General features: G+C 30.9%; 1 protein-coding gene across 3 annotated transcripts in view; it reads left to right on the top strand.

Moving 5' to 3' along the window:
* Wdr7 (WD repeat domain 7) overlaps nucleotides 1-16412 on the top strand; it is a 391751-nt gene that overhangs the window by 168206 nt on the left and 207133 nt on the right. For all 3 annotated transcript variants that reach the window (XM_013077256.3, XM_004858390.4, XM_004858389.4), the window contains one exon: nucleotides 12369-12482. In XM_013077256.3, coding sequence (XP_012932710.1) covers nucleotides 12369-12482 — 114 coding nt within the window. The remainder of the gene's footprint in view (nucleotides 1-12368; nucleotides 12483-16412) is intronic.

Genomic DNA, 16412 nt, shown 5'->3' with positions numbered 1-16412 from the left:
CATGTGATTGTCTTTTGAATTTCTGTTTTAACAATTCATATCTTGGCTCACGTTTATATGGGACTGTTTGATCAACCCTTTTAAGATTCAAGTATTTTCTAGTTTGCCATATTCTTTTTACTTTACTTATAATCCTTCCTTCATCATCTTTTCTTTTTTTACTCTTATACTTGCCAGATTGTTTTTTAAGATGGTGGTAGTTCTTGTTATAGGATTTTTCTGATATTTTCTTCTGATGCTTAATCATTTCTGCCCTTACATGTCAGTTAGGATTGTTTCTGCTTAATGTGTGAAGAATGGATATTATTGTTTCCTACATACTGTTTATCCTAAAAGGCCTCACTATACAATAAGTTCCTGTATGTAGTTTTGTCTCCTTTATCCCATGATCTGTAGTTAATTCATATTTTAACATTTAATGGTTATGGCCCCTTACTTCCGCAAAGCTTTTCTTGAGTGTTTTCCTGACTCTTCTTGATGTTTTTCCAAATTAACTTTATAATCATCTTGTTTAGCTTAAGGAGGGGAAAACACAATGCCATTTTTAATTGAGATTTTGTTTAATTTATAAACTAATTTAAGGAGAACTGACATCTTTATCACATTAGGTACCCTAAGGATAGGAGAGGATAACTTTTCATTTGCTTAAATCTTTATTATTTTTCATATTTAAATTTTTTCTGCAAATAGTTTTGGACATACATTAAGTCATTGCTCTGGTAGTTTATTTTTGTTCTAGGGCATCTTTTAACTAGTTTTTGTTTGCATATATGAATGCTCTTGATTTTTTGTTAGTTATATAACCCAATATAAAATTTTCTTACTGCTTATATACATCTTTGTTGATTCTTTGTTTTTTAGATATGCATAATCATTTCATTTGTAAATAGAAAGTTTTTCCTTTTCTTTTTCAACTGCTATGCCTCTCACTACTTTGTATTATTGTGTTAGTGCTAAATAGGGACTGTGCCAACATAGTGCTAAATAAGAATTGTAAATATAACACTTATTATCTGACACTGATGATATAATGAGCTTTCTTACTTTGAAGGTAAAAATTTTTGTAGTTTGAAATGATAGCTGGACCAGTTAGCTAACTCATTGAATATATTTATAACCATAATCCTATAGATTATAGGGTATATTATAAGTGAAATGTAATATATAGAGAGATTTTCCCAATTTTTGGAATTTGTGGGATAGCTATTCACATAGTGCTGCTTCCTCTGACAACCAAGGCATTTCACTGTGAGGGTATTTTTCTTTTCTTTTTTCTTTCTCTTCTTTCTTTCCTACCTTTCTTTTCTTCCTGCCTTCCTTTCTTCCTCTCTCTCTCTCTGTCTCTGTCTCTCTTTCTTTCTTCTTCGTTTTTGTTTTGTTTTTGTTTGTTTGTTTAGTTTTTTTGGCGGTGCTGGAGATCGAACCTGTGGTCTCATGCATACTACCACTTAGTTACATCCCCAGCCCTTTTTTATTTTATTTTCAAGGAAAGATCTCAAGAAGTTGCTCAGGCTGCCTTTGAATTTATAATTCCCCTTCCTCAGCCTTCCAAGTAGCTACGATTACAAGCATGTGTCACCACAACTGGCTTAAATATTTATGTATTACTGTACCAGCTCACCCTTTTGCATCTCCCTACTCAGGTAATCTCCTAAATTTGGGGGATTAATTATTTTCATTTAAAAATAGAATACTTTGTACCAGAAATGTGTAAGTTCTTTAAAGAATATTTTTTTTGTTGTTAGCATTCTCTGTAAGAGTAGTTTATGCATTTTGGTAATCTTTTTAAATTTCTTTAATGATAATTTATTTTTTGTAACTATATTTCATCCTCCCTCTACCAACTACACCAGACTATGGAACAATTATAGCTCTAATTTGAGAATGGTTGCCTACTTTAAAAACTGTTTTGTTTTTATTTGTAGAATGAATTTAAAAGAGAAAGTATGTTATTGTTCTACATTGTATTATCTCTACTATCATAGTATGTGTTTGGGTTATTTTTAATTTTTTTATAACTTTGTTTTGCAAGTTAATTCTTTAAAAGCTGTACTAGATGCAATGATTGGTGTTCCCTTCATTCAACTTTCATTCTTCTCTAAATCATTGCTAAGATATGAATAGTTTTTTAAAATGAATTGTGAGATTTAATCAGTGTAATGTAGTGGAATAATGATATGCTTCTATAGAAGCATTATGCTCATTGCAGTGTATGAATGTTTATGTCTTCAGCAGTTTGATTCCACTTTATCATGTTTCCAGGCTTAAGTAAATATATTTCATGTACTTGCTTATTTTGTTTTCTCGGAGGCTTACCATTTTACTACTTTCTTTTTATTCCATTCCAATTCACACATAATTTGTATTTCATTGTGAGTAAGCTATATAGTCTTCATAAAAACAAATAAATTTATGAAATACTCCATGGAAATCTCTTAAGACTAAAATCCATGACTTTAATCTTTTCATCCCTAATGACTGAGCACCAAGCCCTCAGTAGGCTCTTAACTATTTAAATAATAGAATTTTTAAAAAGCCATTTTGTTGCTCAGATTACTTTTGCATTGGACAAAAGAAGCTCTTTTCAGTTGGCTCTATTGTTAATTTAATATGATCTCATTTTTTAAAACATTTCCTTACTATCTGGCACATGTTCCCTCTGCTCATTGTATATTTTTTCTGCACTACTGCTAGACTCAGCCATTTCTCTACTGTGCCTTGGCTCCTTTTAATGGCATTATTAGAAATGAAGATCTGGGTGCTTGGTGTGCTTATTACTACTGGAATTTCACTGCTTTTAGGACATCTCAATGGACAGAACTGGGAAATATCTAAAATTATTTCTCTTTGTATCTCTGTTTCTCTCATATAAAAAAAGAAACCTGAGTTCATACTGATACCTCCTATTTTTATCTACTACCACCACCAGAGGATTCATTCTGTTCTTCCCTTTTTGCTTATTTGTAATTTCTTTCTCTGAATGTGAGAAACCTAACTCTTGTATCCACAGTACAGTTACTTGTTTTTCAACCCTAGTAAACATAAAAAGTAATTTAGAATTGCTTGCCCATATTTTGTGAAAACAAACCACTTTACCAACTACAGTGTTTGTATATAGTTCTTTTTGTGTTTATCTTTACATTAACCAGTCTTTTGGCCTATTTTCCTGATATTCCTTAGGTCAGCCTCTTTTTTCTTTACCTGGTTCAGTGAGGCTATGTCATACATATGTAATACAGTTAACTTCATTTGTCTGAATCTGCTGTTCATCCTAGGTTCCTCTAGCATTCTGGTTGATTCATGATTTCTTAAAAATTTACACTCAGTAAAGTTTAATCTTTGTGGTATGTAGGTCTTTAGGTTTGAATAAGTGAATAGAGTCAGGTACCTACCACCATAGTACCATGTAGAACATTTCTAAAACCTTAAAAATTTCCTCGTGTAGCTTCTTCATAATCAAACCCTCTCTCTTAGTGCTAACTTTTCTAAAATTCCATGTAAATAGAATCGTGTAACATATAGCTTTTTGGATTTGACTTTTTTCACTTTGCACAATAGTATATTTAAGATTCATCTGTATTATTGCATAAATCAGTAGTTCGTTCCTTTTTTGCTAAATAGTGGTCCATTATGTGACTCAGCCAAAGTTTGTTTATCTGTTCATCTGCTAAAGAAAATCTGGGTCTTTCCAGGTTTGGGTGATTGAGTAAAGCTGCAGTAGCTATGTAGAGGATTTGTGTGACAATAAAGCTTTCAATTCACTTGAGCAAATACCTACTGGGAGTGGAATTGCTGGGTCAAATGGCTAAGTGTAACTGTAAAAAACATTACCAAAGTGTTTTCCAGAGTACTTGTACCATTTTGAATTCCTAGTATCAACAAATGAAATTTCCTGTTGTTTACATCCTTGCCAGTATCTGATATTATTTTTAATATTTTTAAACTTCAAACATTCTAGTAAATATGAAATATATATGTATTTCACTGGGGTTTTATTTTACATTCCAGTAATTACTAATGAACATATTTTTATATGGTTATTTGCCATCTCTTTGGGATAATGTCTGTTTAGATCCTTTGCTCAGGCTTTTGTTGTGTTTTATTTTTGTTTTCCTATTGGGTTGTTTTATTATTGAGTTTTAAGTTCTTTATATGTACTGGGTACAAGGATATATATATCTCAAAGATCTTTTTTCCAGTCTGTGGCTTGTCTTTCCTCTTTTCAAAAGTACCCTTTTCATGGCATAACTTTCACATTTTTGATAAAGTCCAATTTATCAGTTTTCCTTTTATGACTTAATATTTTGTACTATGTCTAAAAACTCATTGGCAAACCCCAGGTCATGCTGATTTTCTCCTGCATTTTCTTCTAGAAAAGTTAATAGCCTTATCTTATGACTTGGTCTTTCCATTTATTTCTGTCTACAAGTACCATTCTTGCTTGTTCCATCCTTTTTATCATATGTTTTCCAAGTTAATAACTCTCTGTCTATATATGTAACACATCTTAAGAGTTTTGCTTGTATTTTTTTTTTTTTTGTACCGGGGGTTGAACTCGGGACCTTGCACTTGTGAGGCAGGCGACAGAACCACTGAGCTAAATCCCCGGCCCTGTATTCTATTTTTTTAAATAAAATCAGAATATGCAGAGCACATGTAGTGGTAGTGTCTAAACTAATATAATATTGCTTTTTTTCTTAAGAGTTTACTAACTATACATAACATTTATCAGTTTCACTCATCCTATTGTCTTTCTTATATATAGAACTGAGTATTATCAAGTAATAAAAATCAAAGGAGATCACAATATCTAACTTATTGTGAGAAGTTGTTGTAATATCACAAATGCCTTATAATGCGATCTCATAGCATATTTGCTGCCAATTAAATGTGTCATCTACTAGGATGATATTATCAGAATGTTCTTGTTTATCCTCAAATCAGTTATTCATTCTGAGTGAAGAGTTGCATTTTTTTTTTTAAGAGTTACCTATTCTTCAAATGGGAACTTTTGTAAAATATATATGTGTGTTCTTATTCACACACACACACTATGGTGTCTAATAAGTCAAAGATGGATATCCTCTTCTAAGAAACTCTGCTGCTCTAAGAAGCATGGTTTGAGAATCACTGGCCTCGCTGCTATCTCCGTTCTTTTTTTTGATGACTTCCCCTGGCTTTAGCTCATATGTGAGTTTCTGGGAAGGTGACTGTGTTTTTTCACTTTGTGTCTCACCTAGTACAAGGCTAATTACACAGTACCTGAGTCTACCCTGAATGTTTAAAATAATGTCAGAACTTTGCAGAGTTACCTGTCTTCATCATGCAAGTGGCATTGTTTTACTCATATCGGCAGTTTCAGCTTCCCTATTTTTCAGATATATCTTATATATCTCAACATCTTTATTTTTAAATCTGTTAACTTCAACAGGCTTCATCAGTTTTCCTTTCTTTGATTTCCAAAACAATTTACTGTTATTATAAATAACAACATACTTAGTGTACCACATGTGTTTAGTACACTGTTTTGTTACCACTTGATGGTGTAAGCTCTGCCTGAGTAATGCTAGGGGGAAAAAAAGTAAAATAAAAAGATGAAGGGTTTCAAAGATATCTTCTTAAATAGGAAAATATATTCACCAGAGTTCTGAGATATATAATTCTGCTGATAGTTGAGGTCTCCTAATCATCCAGAGATTACAATGTTAAAACATTGTGTGTTAAAGATAATTTTGACTTTGTTTCATGATACTTGGTAGGTTGAACAATATAAATCTTTGCCTCACTTGTGTCTTCTGAAGCCAGAATTGGTGTTAAACTGGCTCACACTGTGCAAATCAAACTAAAATCATTTTTAAAGTACCTGCAATGAATTAGAAGTATTAAATATGGTTTTAGCCATGCCTTATTTTTGAGTTCTTTTGGGAAGAGAGGACTAATAAAGCTTTATATCTCATATTTATATTCTGTTGATATAGTACACTACCTGTAGTTTCCGTTCCTTGGGTGTTTTTCAGTAAATATGTTCTTTTTGTAGCTTTCAGAACTGTTTATAATTACCTTATGTGTAACAGCAGTTTTCCAAAATTTAAAAAAAATACTAGTTAATAAAATGTATTTCATTTAAAAAATAAACATTAATTCTCATGTTAACAAATAATTGTTCTTATTCATGCTTGAAGATATTGCTTTTTTTTTTTTTGTACCAGGGATCGAACTCAGGACCTTGCTCTTGCAAGGCAGGCACTGTGATGCCTTCTAATTATATTTTTATTTCTTTAATTGTCTTTTACCTTTAATAAGCTAACTTGTTTCTGATCAATCAAAACTATCTTTATTCAGAATTAAGGAAGGAATACTCTCAGACGGTCAACATTTCTTACAGGAAGTCTTTTCTACAAAACATCTACAAAAAATAAAATATAGTGTTATATTTTATATTTTTGATGTTACTGCAGAAGGAAAAGTGGATACTGTGTCTTTAATGGAAAGCAAAAGGTTATCTTTCTATGGCCTTTGTGTGTATGTGCTGATGTGGATGTAGGCAGTCAGACAAGCAATGTGTGCAGAGAGACTAGGGAACTGGCTGCAGATCGATAGAAGTGGTGTGAAGTGAATTAATGTGAGGCAGGCTGTCTGTCTGTCATAAGGATTGTGGGGAATGTGGGGCAGTGTTGGTCAGTCACTGCAGAGATCTGCTTCCAATAAATTGAAGCCTTCTGCCTGAAAAGAAACTACAGATTTCCACACATTCCCTTCCTTATTGTTAAATTTTCATTGAGAGTGAATGTTCATATCAAATTATTGCCTCCAGTATACTTTAATTGGATCACTGGAAAAACACTGTTGTGAGAAACTGATGAAATAAAAATACCTGCTATTCTTTTGGATATATTTTCCAATCTCAGTGGAAATCTACATTACTGTGACAATGAGAAATATAATTTTTATTAATATTTTGTGTATTCTTAGTCCTAACAATATTATCACTACCATCTAATCCTCAATAAAATAAAATTATAGTGAGCTAAAGTGGTTTTATACTCCAATACTAAAGAACTGTATTTTAAATCTTACCATATTAAAATTAGCAATTTATCCTTGATTGTCAAGTTAATTTCAAGGCATTGTAGAAGTCTCTTGAGTTACTATTTATTATTACTCAGACACTGTTAGCCAGCTGGAAAAATGTTTATAAAGCTAATATATAAGTGCATGAAAAATAGGAGTTTTAGAATAATGTGTCTGATTGTACTGATGGGAATTCTTAAATTTAGCTTTAGATTATTGATTTTTAAAACTGCATTTCTATATTTACATTGAAAACTATTTTCTAAAGTGATTAAAAATGGGGACGTTTTATGGGTGTAGTCTCTACAGTGAAAAGTCACCTAAATATTCAGAAATCTAGCTGGGATAAAGATTTCACAATAGTATTCTTTATTTTCTATTCCTAACTTCTCCTGCTAGCTGTAGCCCTTCTTCCTCCTCTTCCCTTATGCTGTTGTATCCAAATTTACTCAAACCAGTTTTGTGTTTCTCTAGTTCCTATCTGATTCATAATATAAAATCCATATAGAGAAACCTACTATCTGGTACATACATTCATTTTTTTTATTTTGTGAAATCTTTATTTGGGGACTTACTGTTTTTAAGAATGTCTTATCATTTCATTAATTTATTATATCCTTTTTATTATATATCTTACTCTGTTTAACTGTTCATTACACTTTTTAATTTTATTTCTCCAAGACATCATTACTGTTATAGTCTACTATATTTAAATAATATAATTTGTGTCATGGAATTAAAGATAATTTAATTCTATTCTACTCAAACTTTTTTTGAATCTTTATGAGATATTCATTGCTGCCAAGTATTTTGGGGATACTCAGAAAATAAATGTCTTCTTAGATTTTATAGTGTAGTTTGGTAAATAAGCTTACTTACATCAAGTACATAAGAAAATAATTGTTGCTATATAATTAATTGACATTTATAATCTTGATTATGAGTATGAAAGAAACTGAAGTTTCTATAGAAGTATTTTGTAAAGGTTTCTTTTTATATTATCCAGGAATGCTTTATCTTCTTTAATAGTGCAGAGTCAGGAAGTGATTTTTATGCTTTGTAAAGCTTAGGCTTTTTATATCAGGAAGAAAGTAAAATATTTTTTTCTCATCTCTTTCATTGAAAATAGTATTGTATTCTGGCATAATTTTTAATTCTTTTTTATGAATATAAAAGTTAAGTGTATTTAGGTACAACATATATATAGGAAAAGTCACCATTTTGGTATTTAGTTTTGAGCGAATGTGGATAGTAATGTACCCACTCCTACAATTAGAATACAGTGTAGCATCATCATTTAAAAAAATTTACTCCTCCTCTTTGTTCATACTTCATCACTCCTGTGGCCCCTAGCAACCACTGATTTTATTTCTCTCTTGCAGTTTTGCCTTTTACAGAATATCTATCAATAATATCTACCTATTATAAAATAGTAAAATACCAACTAAATATTGTAGCAATTAGAAATAGCTGAGTTATGGTTGGGAATTTTTAAAAAATGTTATTAGTCCTTCATTTGAAGATAATGATTACCATGCTTAGAATTATTACATAATGCTTTTGTCAATCTCTTACCCTAATCATGTGGTCCAAAAGTTCAAAATGAAAAGCTTCTGTCATTTGCTACAAGCAGGCCATTAAAATTCATTTTGATTGAGCTGTACCATTTGGATTTGAGAATTGAATGCAGTGAGTTGGTCTGTTCGTTCTCATTCTTACCTTTACTGTCTTTCAGAACATGTTAAAACTCTTAAGCAGTTTGTTACCATCATAGAGCCCAATCAGGTGGCAGTTACAACATTTAGCTTATTTTGAAAAAAATGAAATAGATACAATTTTGAAGTAACAAAATCAATCTTTTTACAGATTAGTAATAAAATAACAGAAATTTTGACTGTGAAATAGTTAACAGAATGAATTATAAATATGGTCAAATCAAGAACATTATTTAAATTTTTAAAACATTTTGTCGTCCTGACACAAGAAAATACTCATGTGGAATTTTGCTTTCTTACTATATAAATATTCTGTATGACTCTTTTTCTCCCTTTTTTGTTCAGCAATATGGCAGAAAAAGTACCAAGATGCTTCAGAGATGTGGTAGAAAATATTGATGTAGAATAATAGAAAATCAGAGTTTTTTTTACAAGCAGCCTTATTGGAATACAGTTCATTTACCATTAAATTCAGCCTTAAAAGTAAACAATTCAAAATTTTTGATTTATTTCCAGACCATTACAATGATCACCACATTAGTTTTATAACATCGTCATCAACTAAAGTGAACCTCAGTAGTCATTAGCAACATTATCCATTTCTCACACTCCTCTGAGCCCTAAGTTAATGTGCTAATCTATTTTCTGTTGCAATAGAGTTGACTATTCTGGACATTTCATATAAATTGAATTATATAGAGTATTTTGTGATTGGTTTCCTTTACTTAGCATAATGTTTTCAGTGTTTATGGCTCAGCATGTAATAGAAGTTTATTTCCTTGTACTTAAGGTATAGTATTCTATTGTGTGAATATATCTACTTACCTGTTCAGTTGATGAACATGTGGAATATTTCAACTTTTTGACTTTTATGAGTAATGCTGCTATAAATATTTGTGTACAAGTTTTTGTGTGGACATACCTTTTCATTCCCTGATGGTAGAATTGCTGAGTCATATGATAACTTTATGTTTAACTTTTTGAGGAACTAACGGATTATTTTTAGTGAAGATTTCTTGTATGTTTAGGTACTAGTCCTTTGGTTAGATTTGTAATTTTTTTTTTTTTTTTTTGGTACGGGGGATCGAACTCGGGACCTTGTGCTTGCGAGGCAGGTGGTGGAACCACTGAGCTGAATCCCCCGCCTATATTTGTGATTTTTGAATCTTCTCCTAATCTGTAATTTGTCTTTTTATTCTAATAGGATCTTTGCAAAAATTTTGAAATTTTGATGGCTTATTGCCATTTGTTTTGATTTGTGGATTTTGCTTTTGATATCAAGTCTAATGTAAATATCAAAGATATTATTTCCCTGAAATTTTTAAAATTTTATATTTTGCTTTTAAGTCCATGGTTCATTTTGAGTTAATTTTTATATTAGATATATGCTGCTGTTTGGATATGGTTTTCCCCAAAGATTCCTGTATGAGAAGCTTGGTTCCTTATCTTTTCTACCTTGAATTGCTTTTGTACCACAGTCTAAAATCAATTGAGCATATTGTATATTTATTTCTGGGCTTGTGATTTTGTTATATTAATCTACATGTTTTTCTTTCTGTCACAGCCACATATTTTAATAATTTTTGGGCTGGGGATTTAGCTCAGTGGTGCCTTGCAAGCACAAGGTCCTGAGTTTGATCCCCAGTACCAAAAACAAACAAAATAATAATAATTTTTATACCAAAATCTTGGATTGAGGTAGACTGACTTTTTTCTGAATTATTTTATTCTATTTTCTTTTTTCATACAATTTTTAAATATTTTTGTATATATATCTACAAAAATTCTGCAGGAATTTTATTGTTTGTTTGTTGGAAACAGTCTCACTGTGTAGTTCACTATGTAGTTCACATGTTATCCCTTGACCCCACTGTATTTTCATTGACTCTCTTAATTTTATGAGAGAACCAATAATAATGGTTGTTACTATTGAAACTGTTCCTTAATATCTTTTTCCTGTTTCTCTTGTCATTTTCAAAATTACAAAGTAATATAAAGAATGAGACTGAGAGATTTCAAAGTTTATATTTTAACTTAATTACATGAAAAAATGATCTTTGACTTTGTATTTGAACGATGTCTCTTTAGAATGTGACATTTACCTTCCTTTTACCTTTTCTTTGTGATTATTTTACTGATAGATATTTTAAATTAAGTAATTAACTTAATACTACTTTTCTAGTAAATCTCTTTCATGTTAAAAACAATTTGTAAACCCAACAGTAAAAAATGCTTCTGTAAAGAGATGGCTTATCACTTACCATTCATCAAAGATCACTCTTTAATATTTTGTTATTTAAGAGCTTCTCTGAACAAGTGTTGATACTGACATAATATGTTATGTTCTTCATATAAAATTGTTAGAGCTTGGAACTGCCTGCTGGTTAGCCCAGCTCTAGATCATTCTTGGTGATTAATAACTAGGATTCTTCATCTCTTGATGCCTTTGGTAAACCTGAGACAGCAGTGTTGAACTTCACATAGAAATGTGCGAGTTAATACACCTTGGAAGAAAAGAATCCCTTGAATATTTATAATATTTGCTTTTTAAAATATTTGAATGAATCTTGTATAGGCAAACATTAAAGTGCCTCTTAAGATTTGATTAGAAGATTTAACTTCTAAAGTTAATTTTAATGGTGAGATTTTTATGTACCATGATTGAGCAATACCTGTTGATTACCATATTAAAAAATTCATACATACTACTATCCATTGCCAAATTAGAAATAATGTGGTAGATGCATATGGACAACAAAACATATCAGAAATACAAGGTTGTGCATGGGAAAGACATTTGTATGAACTGACAAGTCTCAGGTAGTTTACAGAATGGGAGCCTTTGGCCCCATGATGTCTTTGACTTGTGTGCTTTCAGTTAATTTCTTTCTATGTGACAGTTAATTTCTTCCTTTTTTGTGGGGGTGGTACCAGGGATTGAACTGGGGTCCTTGCGCTTGCGAGGCAGGCAGTGGAACCACTGAGCTAAATCCCTGCCTGGCCCAGTTAATTTCTTTCTATGTGAGTCATCTGACTTTATAATTCCTTCCTAGAGGGAAGGAAATGTTATACTTTTCTTGGGCAGTGCATTTTCACATCTTTTGTTTAGACTCAAGGCATAAGTGTATCTCTTTTGTCATTATCTTTCCTACCTAACCCCCAACTCATAAACTGTATCAAAGCAAAGTAAATCTTTAAATAGTCTTTCACTTGGTGGAATTTTTCCTTTTTGTTGCATAATTGTGTCTAAATCAGCTAGAATAACTATCAAAAACATCAATGAAAGGAATTAGGTAAATATGTAATTGACTTTAACATCTTGTTTATTTTTTTTCCCAGAACTTGATTAAAAGTAAATATACCCTAAAAGTAAATATACCCGTGTACACATATAAATAAATAGCACACATGCAAGTTTTATGTATTGATTTGTACCTCTTCCATTTTGGTGAATGTTTTGTATTTAATTTTTAATGTATTTGCATTTAGTAAGTAAAAAGTTTTACAAGTTTAGTCTACCTTTCTTTCCTTTTTTTTTTTTTTTTTTTTTAAACAAAACCATGTGATTTCTGTTTGTTTTAGCTGGAGTTACAGCAGAAGCCATGCAAACTATCACCTCTGCTCCTGATGCCTCAGGGCTAGAAGCCAAAGTCCAAGAGGAAGAACATGACCTTGTGGATGATGACATTACCACTGGTAAGTAGGAATATTTTTAACCTAGACTGGATGGAGCTTTTTTCAGTATTGCTAAATGTTTTTTAGATCATTTACATTGGGGTGAAGGATTTTGATGGACAGGATAGAAACTTATTTTGATGGTGTATTTAGTTTTATGAGTTTGAGTCTCTTCAGTGTCCTTTTTGATCTTAAGTTAAATTGTGGAACTATTTGGTCTAGGTTCACTCGTTGTTGCTTTAACGGTAAACCTACTAGCTGTGCGTTTTAAGTCTTTTAATTTGGAAACTGGGAGCATTACTGAAGCTTTAGAACATATAGAGGAATACATTCATTAGTTTATGAAAGGTGTAGCAATCATAAGGTAAATTCAAGAATACTGTAGTTGTAAAAGCAGTGGCAATATAAGCATAAGGAAATTTACAGTCAGTCAATAAAATTCAATGGTTCTTCTTTTTTTTGGTACTGGGGATGGAACTCAGACCTTGCACTTGTGAGGCAGGTGGTGGCGCCACTGAACTAAATCCCTGGCCCCTCGGTGCTGCTTTTTAAATCTATTTACCTTGTGTGAATATCGAACATTCTTATCTGTAACTATCATTATATATCAGGCATAATAGTAAATTTCAGGAAGCTCACATATAAAGTATGTTTAGCCTATCTTTTTATAAACTTTAATTTTAGGACTGGGGATTTAGCTCAGTGGTTCTGCCACCTGCCTTGCCCAAGTGCAAGGATCCGAGTTCGATCCTTGGTACAAAAAAAGCAAAAACAAAAAAACCAAGAATATAAACTAATTTTAATAACTGAATTTCTGCATTCACTCAGCTGATTTTCTTTGCATGCACACAGGATTTTTTAAAGACCTATATAATTGTATTGGCCTTAAGCGTTATAAACTTCTTTTGGTATAATGGCTAATAATTAAAATCTGATTAAAATCTATAATTATTATAAAGCAATATATATTAAAATTATGGTAATTAAATTTTTAAAAAGCATCTGCAAAATTTGTAACAAAAATTAGAGGGAAAAAAATTTGAAGCAGTGTGGCCTGTTCTTTACCATTACCATTTGAGTGCCTTTAAGTTTTTTTTTTTCACTAGAAAAAAGTTGAAGGCCTAATTATATCCTTTGGAAATTTACAAAACCTGAATTTAAAAAGTAATAGCTCTGTGTTCCAAATAAGTATTACCTAAGTAAGGGAGCACTTGATTTTCAGTAAAGGTGCTGAATAACCATGATTATTAGGTATTAATAAATTGTATTTGCATCCAGAAAGTCAAAAGCTTTAAAAGCTTTGGTGCATTTTTCATTTCTTAAAAGTGAAACCTTGTAATGGTGGCTATTATTTGTTACTTTTAAATTCTTTTTGATATGTAAGTTCTTTAATGAAAAAAATCCTATTTAAATATAAATGATTTCATGAACCTCCAACGTTTCTGACATCATTTAGCACATTACAACTACAGAATTTATTTTAGTATCTACTGAAGGACATTCATTTCATCTGGAGCTTTTATTTCTTGATTTTATTGCATTTTAATGTTGTTATAGCTATGTTGTGTTGTTATATTTTAGTTTCCCATAAAGTTAGATATTTTAGTTGATAAAAATTAGTTGCTTAATTCATTGGCAAAAAAAAGGAATTTGTTTTCGCAGTAGTAGAATACTTCAGTTATGTTCTGGAATAAAATCTGAATTTTAGAGGAGTCAAATTAGTATCATTTACCTGGATTAATTAAGAATTATGAATTATGTACTACCAAATTTATGAGACCACATTGTATATACTGTGTTCTTATTTTATTGTTAACAAAATCAAAAAGGTTAAAAATGCAAGTCTAATTTGGAGGGTTAATACTATGTACATTATATTTTAATCTGTAAGACATTTGGTTAAACGTGTGATGAATGGTTTTTGTCAGTTGATATATTCATTTCATGCCACAAGTACAAAAAAACAAAATGTTCAATATCCAAAGAATTTAAATAACTAAAAGGCTGCCTTAACACGTTGTCAAAGCAACTAGCATGCTGCAGTCTGTAGATCGTTCAGGTTACCTTTAGACTGTATGACTTGATTAAACTGTGCTATAGATTTTTGTGAAGGTTTAGAAGAAAACCATATTTCTTTTTATTGACTAGAATCCTATATAAATTGCATTATGAAAAATATGGTAGGTGCATTGAGAGAAATCTGTTTCAAGCACAATAATCTTATTTTAGGATAACCACTACCATAGAGTACCAGTACTACAAAAGGGAAAGCTGACCAGGTTAGACATTCCCTTTGGAAAATTTGATTAATTTTTCAGATATTTAAAAGGCATTGTCCAAAAAATATTTCTTTATAAAATAACTGGAAATTAAATAATGTCAGCTATTTTGAATGAATTCTTATTTGGAAGCTATATTTAGGCTAATGTGTATTGCTGTATTAATTTTAATTTTTGTAATAATCTGCAACTTAATTCTTAGAAACAATCTGACCGAAACAACAATTAAAATAGAAAATACAGTATTTTTCCTAAATACGGAGTAATTATTTCTGAAAATTTTCTTTGGGTGAGAATGCATGAAGTATGAATGTTACAACCCTTGAATCAGAGAGAACCTAGCAGCCTTTTGTTAGTGTTTGCTTTATAAAAGTAAAGAAGCATAGATAAAGCTGTGTAAGTATTGCCTATGATCAATTGGAACTAATTAAATTTATTTGAGATGAAGAGTCTTAACTGAAAGAGAACAGCTGGAAAAACTGGGAGGAAAAAAATTGAGTCTTGATTGAGACGATTTAAACCTTCACCTTGTCATTTAAAAAATATGCTGCAGCTTCTTTCTATATCTCTCTTTTTAAAAGCAATATCTATTGATCGGCTGTACAAGGTAATGCCAGTGTACCTTGGTCAACATACACAGTCAGATTTACTTGGCATTCTTTCTTCAGGTTCATCAGATTTTTTCTTTTAATTACATATTTCAAATTATATGTCACAACCATGTTAGTCATTTTGGTAGATTAATATTTTTATGCAGGAAAATATTGAAACCTATTCTATATTTTAAAAATATTGTACAGTATACATGAGAAATGTACTTTCTTCCTCAATAGAATTGCTTCACGTTTTGCAATACTGTGTATATATTTAAAATATTTAAGTATTTTCTATAGAATAAAATCAATAGTATTAAAATTATTCTAGATTATAATTTCATAGTCTTAAGAATATTACCATATACTTGTGTGTTTGCTTTTGTAAGTATATGTGATAGTATTAGAACTTAAATATTATATAGGTATAATGTATCAATATTTGTAAATATGCTATTTATGTAATGATACTAATAGAGTGTAATTAAATGAAGTAAATCTTGCTAAAAACTGACATATCTAAAAAACTTTTAGATGAATCATAATCTAAATTTTTTAAGTAGACTTTTTGTAAGACTTAATTTTTCTTTCTATAGCATTCTTCATGGTAAAAGATGGCATTCTAATTGAGGATGAAGTAATAGACCTTATAACTGCTGCATTTTAAAACAACCTTTTCGTAATTGCAGGCTGAAAGAATTTTACAAGTATTGTATCAAACACCTGCATGTATTCTTTTAGGAAATTCATTCTGTTCTTCTGAGGATCACGCTTTGGTGTCCTGTCTCTTGTTCAATACAGCAGGGACACAAACTGACCATGTAACAGTGATAAAGGGCTAAGAGTCACTATGATTGTCAGAAAGGACAGCTTTAATATTAGATCAGTAGCTAGGTAGTTGACAGATTCAACTCTTTATGACAAAAACAACAGTGATATATGGATCACCCAACTACCTTTTGATGTATTTTTTATAAAATGATAATTAGCTACGCTTTAATTACTAATTAGGGCCAAATGGATTTCTCCCTATTAGTTTGTTTTTTTGTTTTTCATACCGGGGATCGAACTCGGGACCT

The sequence above is a fragment of the Heterocephalus glaber genome, unplaced genomic scaffold, assembly GCF_053883595.1.
Source record: "Heterocephalus glaber isolate CG9 unplaced genomic scaffold, H.glaber_assembly_v1.0 deba00000331, whole genome shotgun sequence".
In the NCBI taxonomy this organism is placed as follows: Eukaryota; Metazoa; Chordata; class Mammalia; order Rodentia; family Bathyergidae; genus Heterocephalus; species Heterocephalus glaber.
The sequence above is the reverse complement of the archived record's forward strand: the minus strand, read 5'-3'. Positions and strand labels throughout refer to the sequence as shown.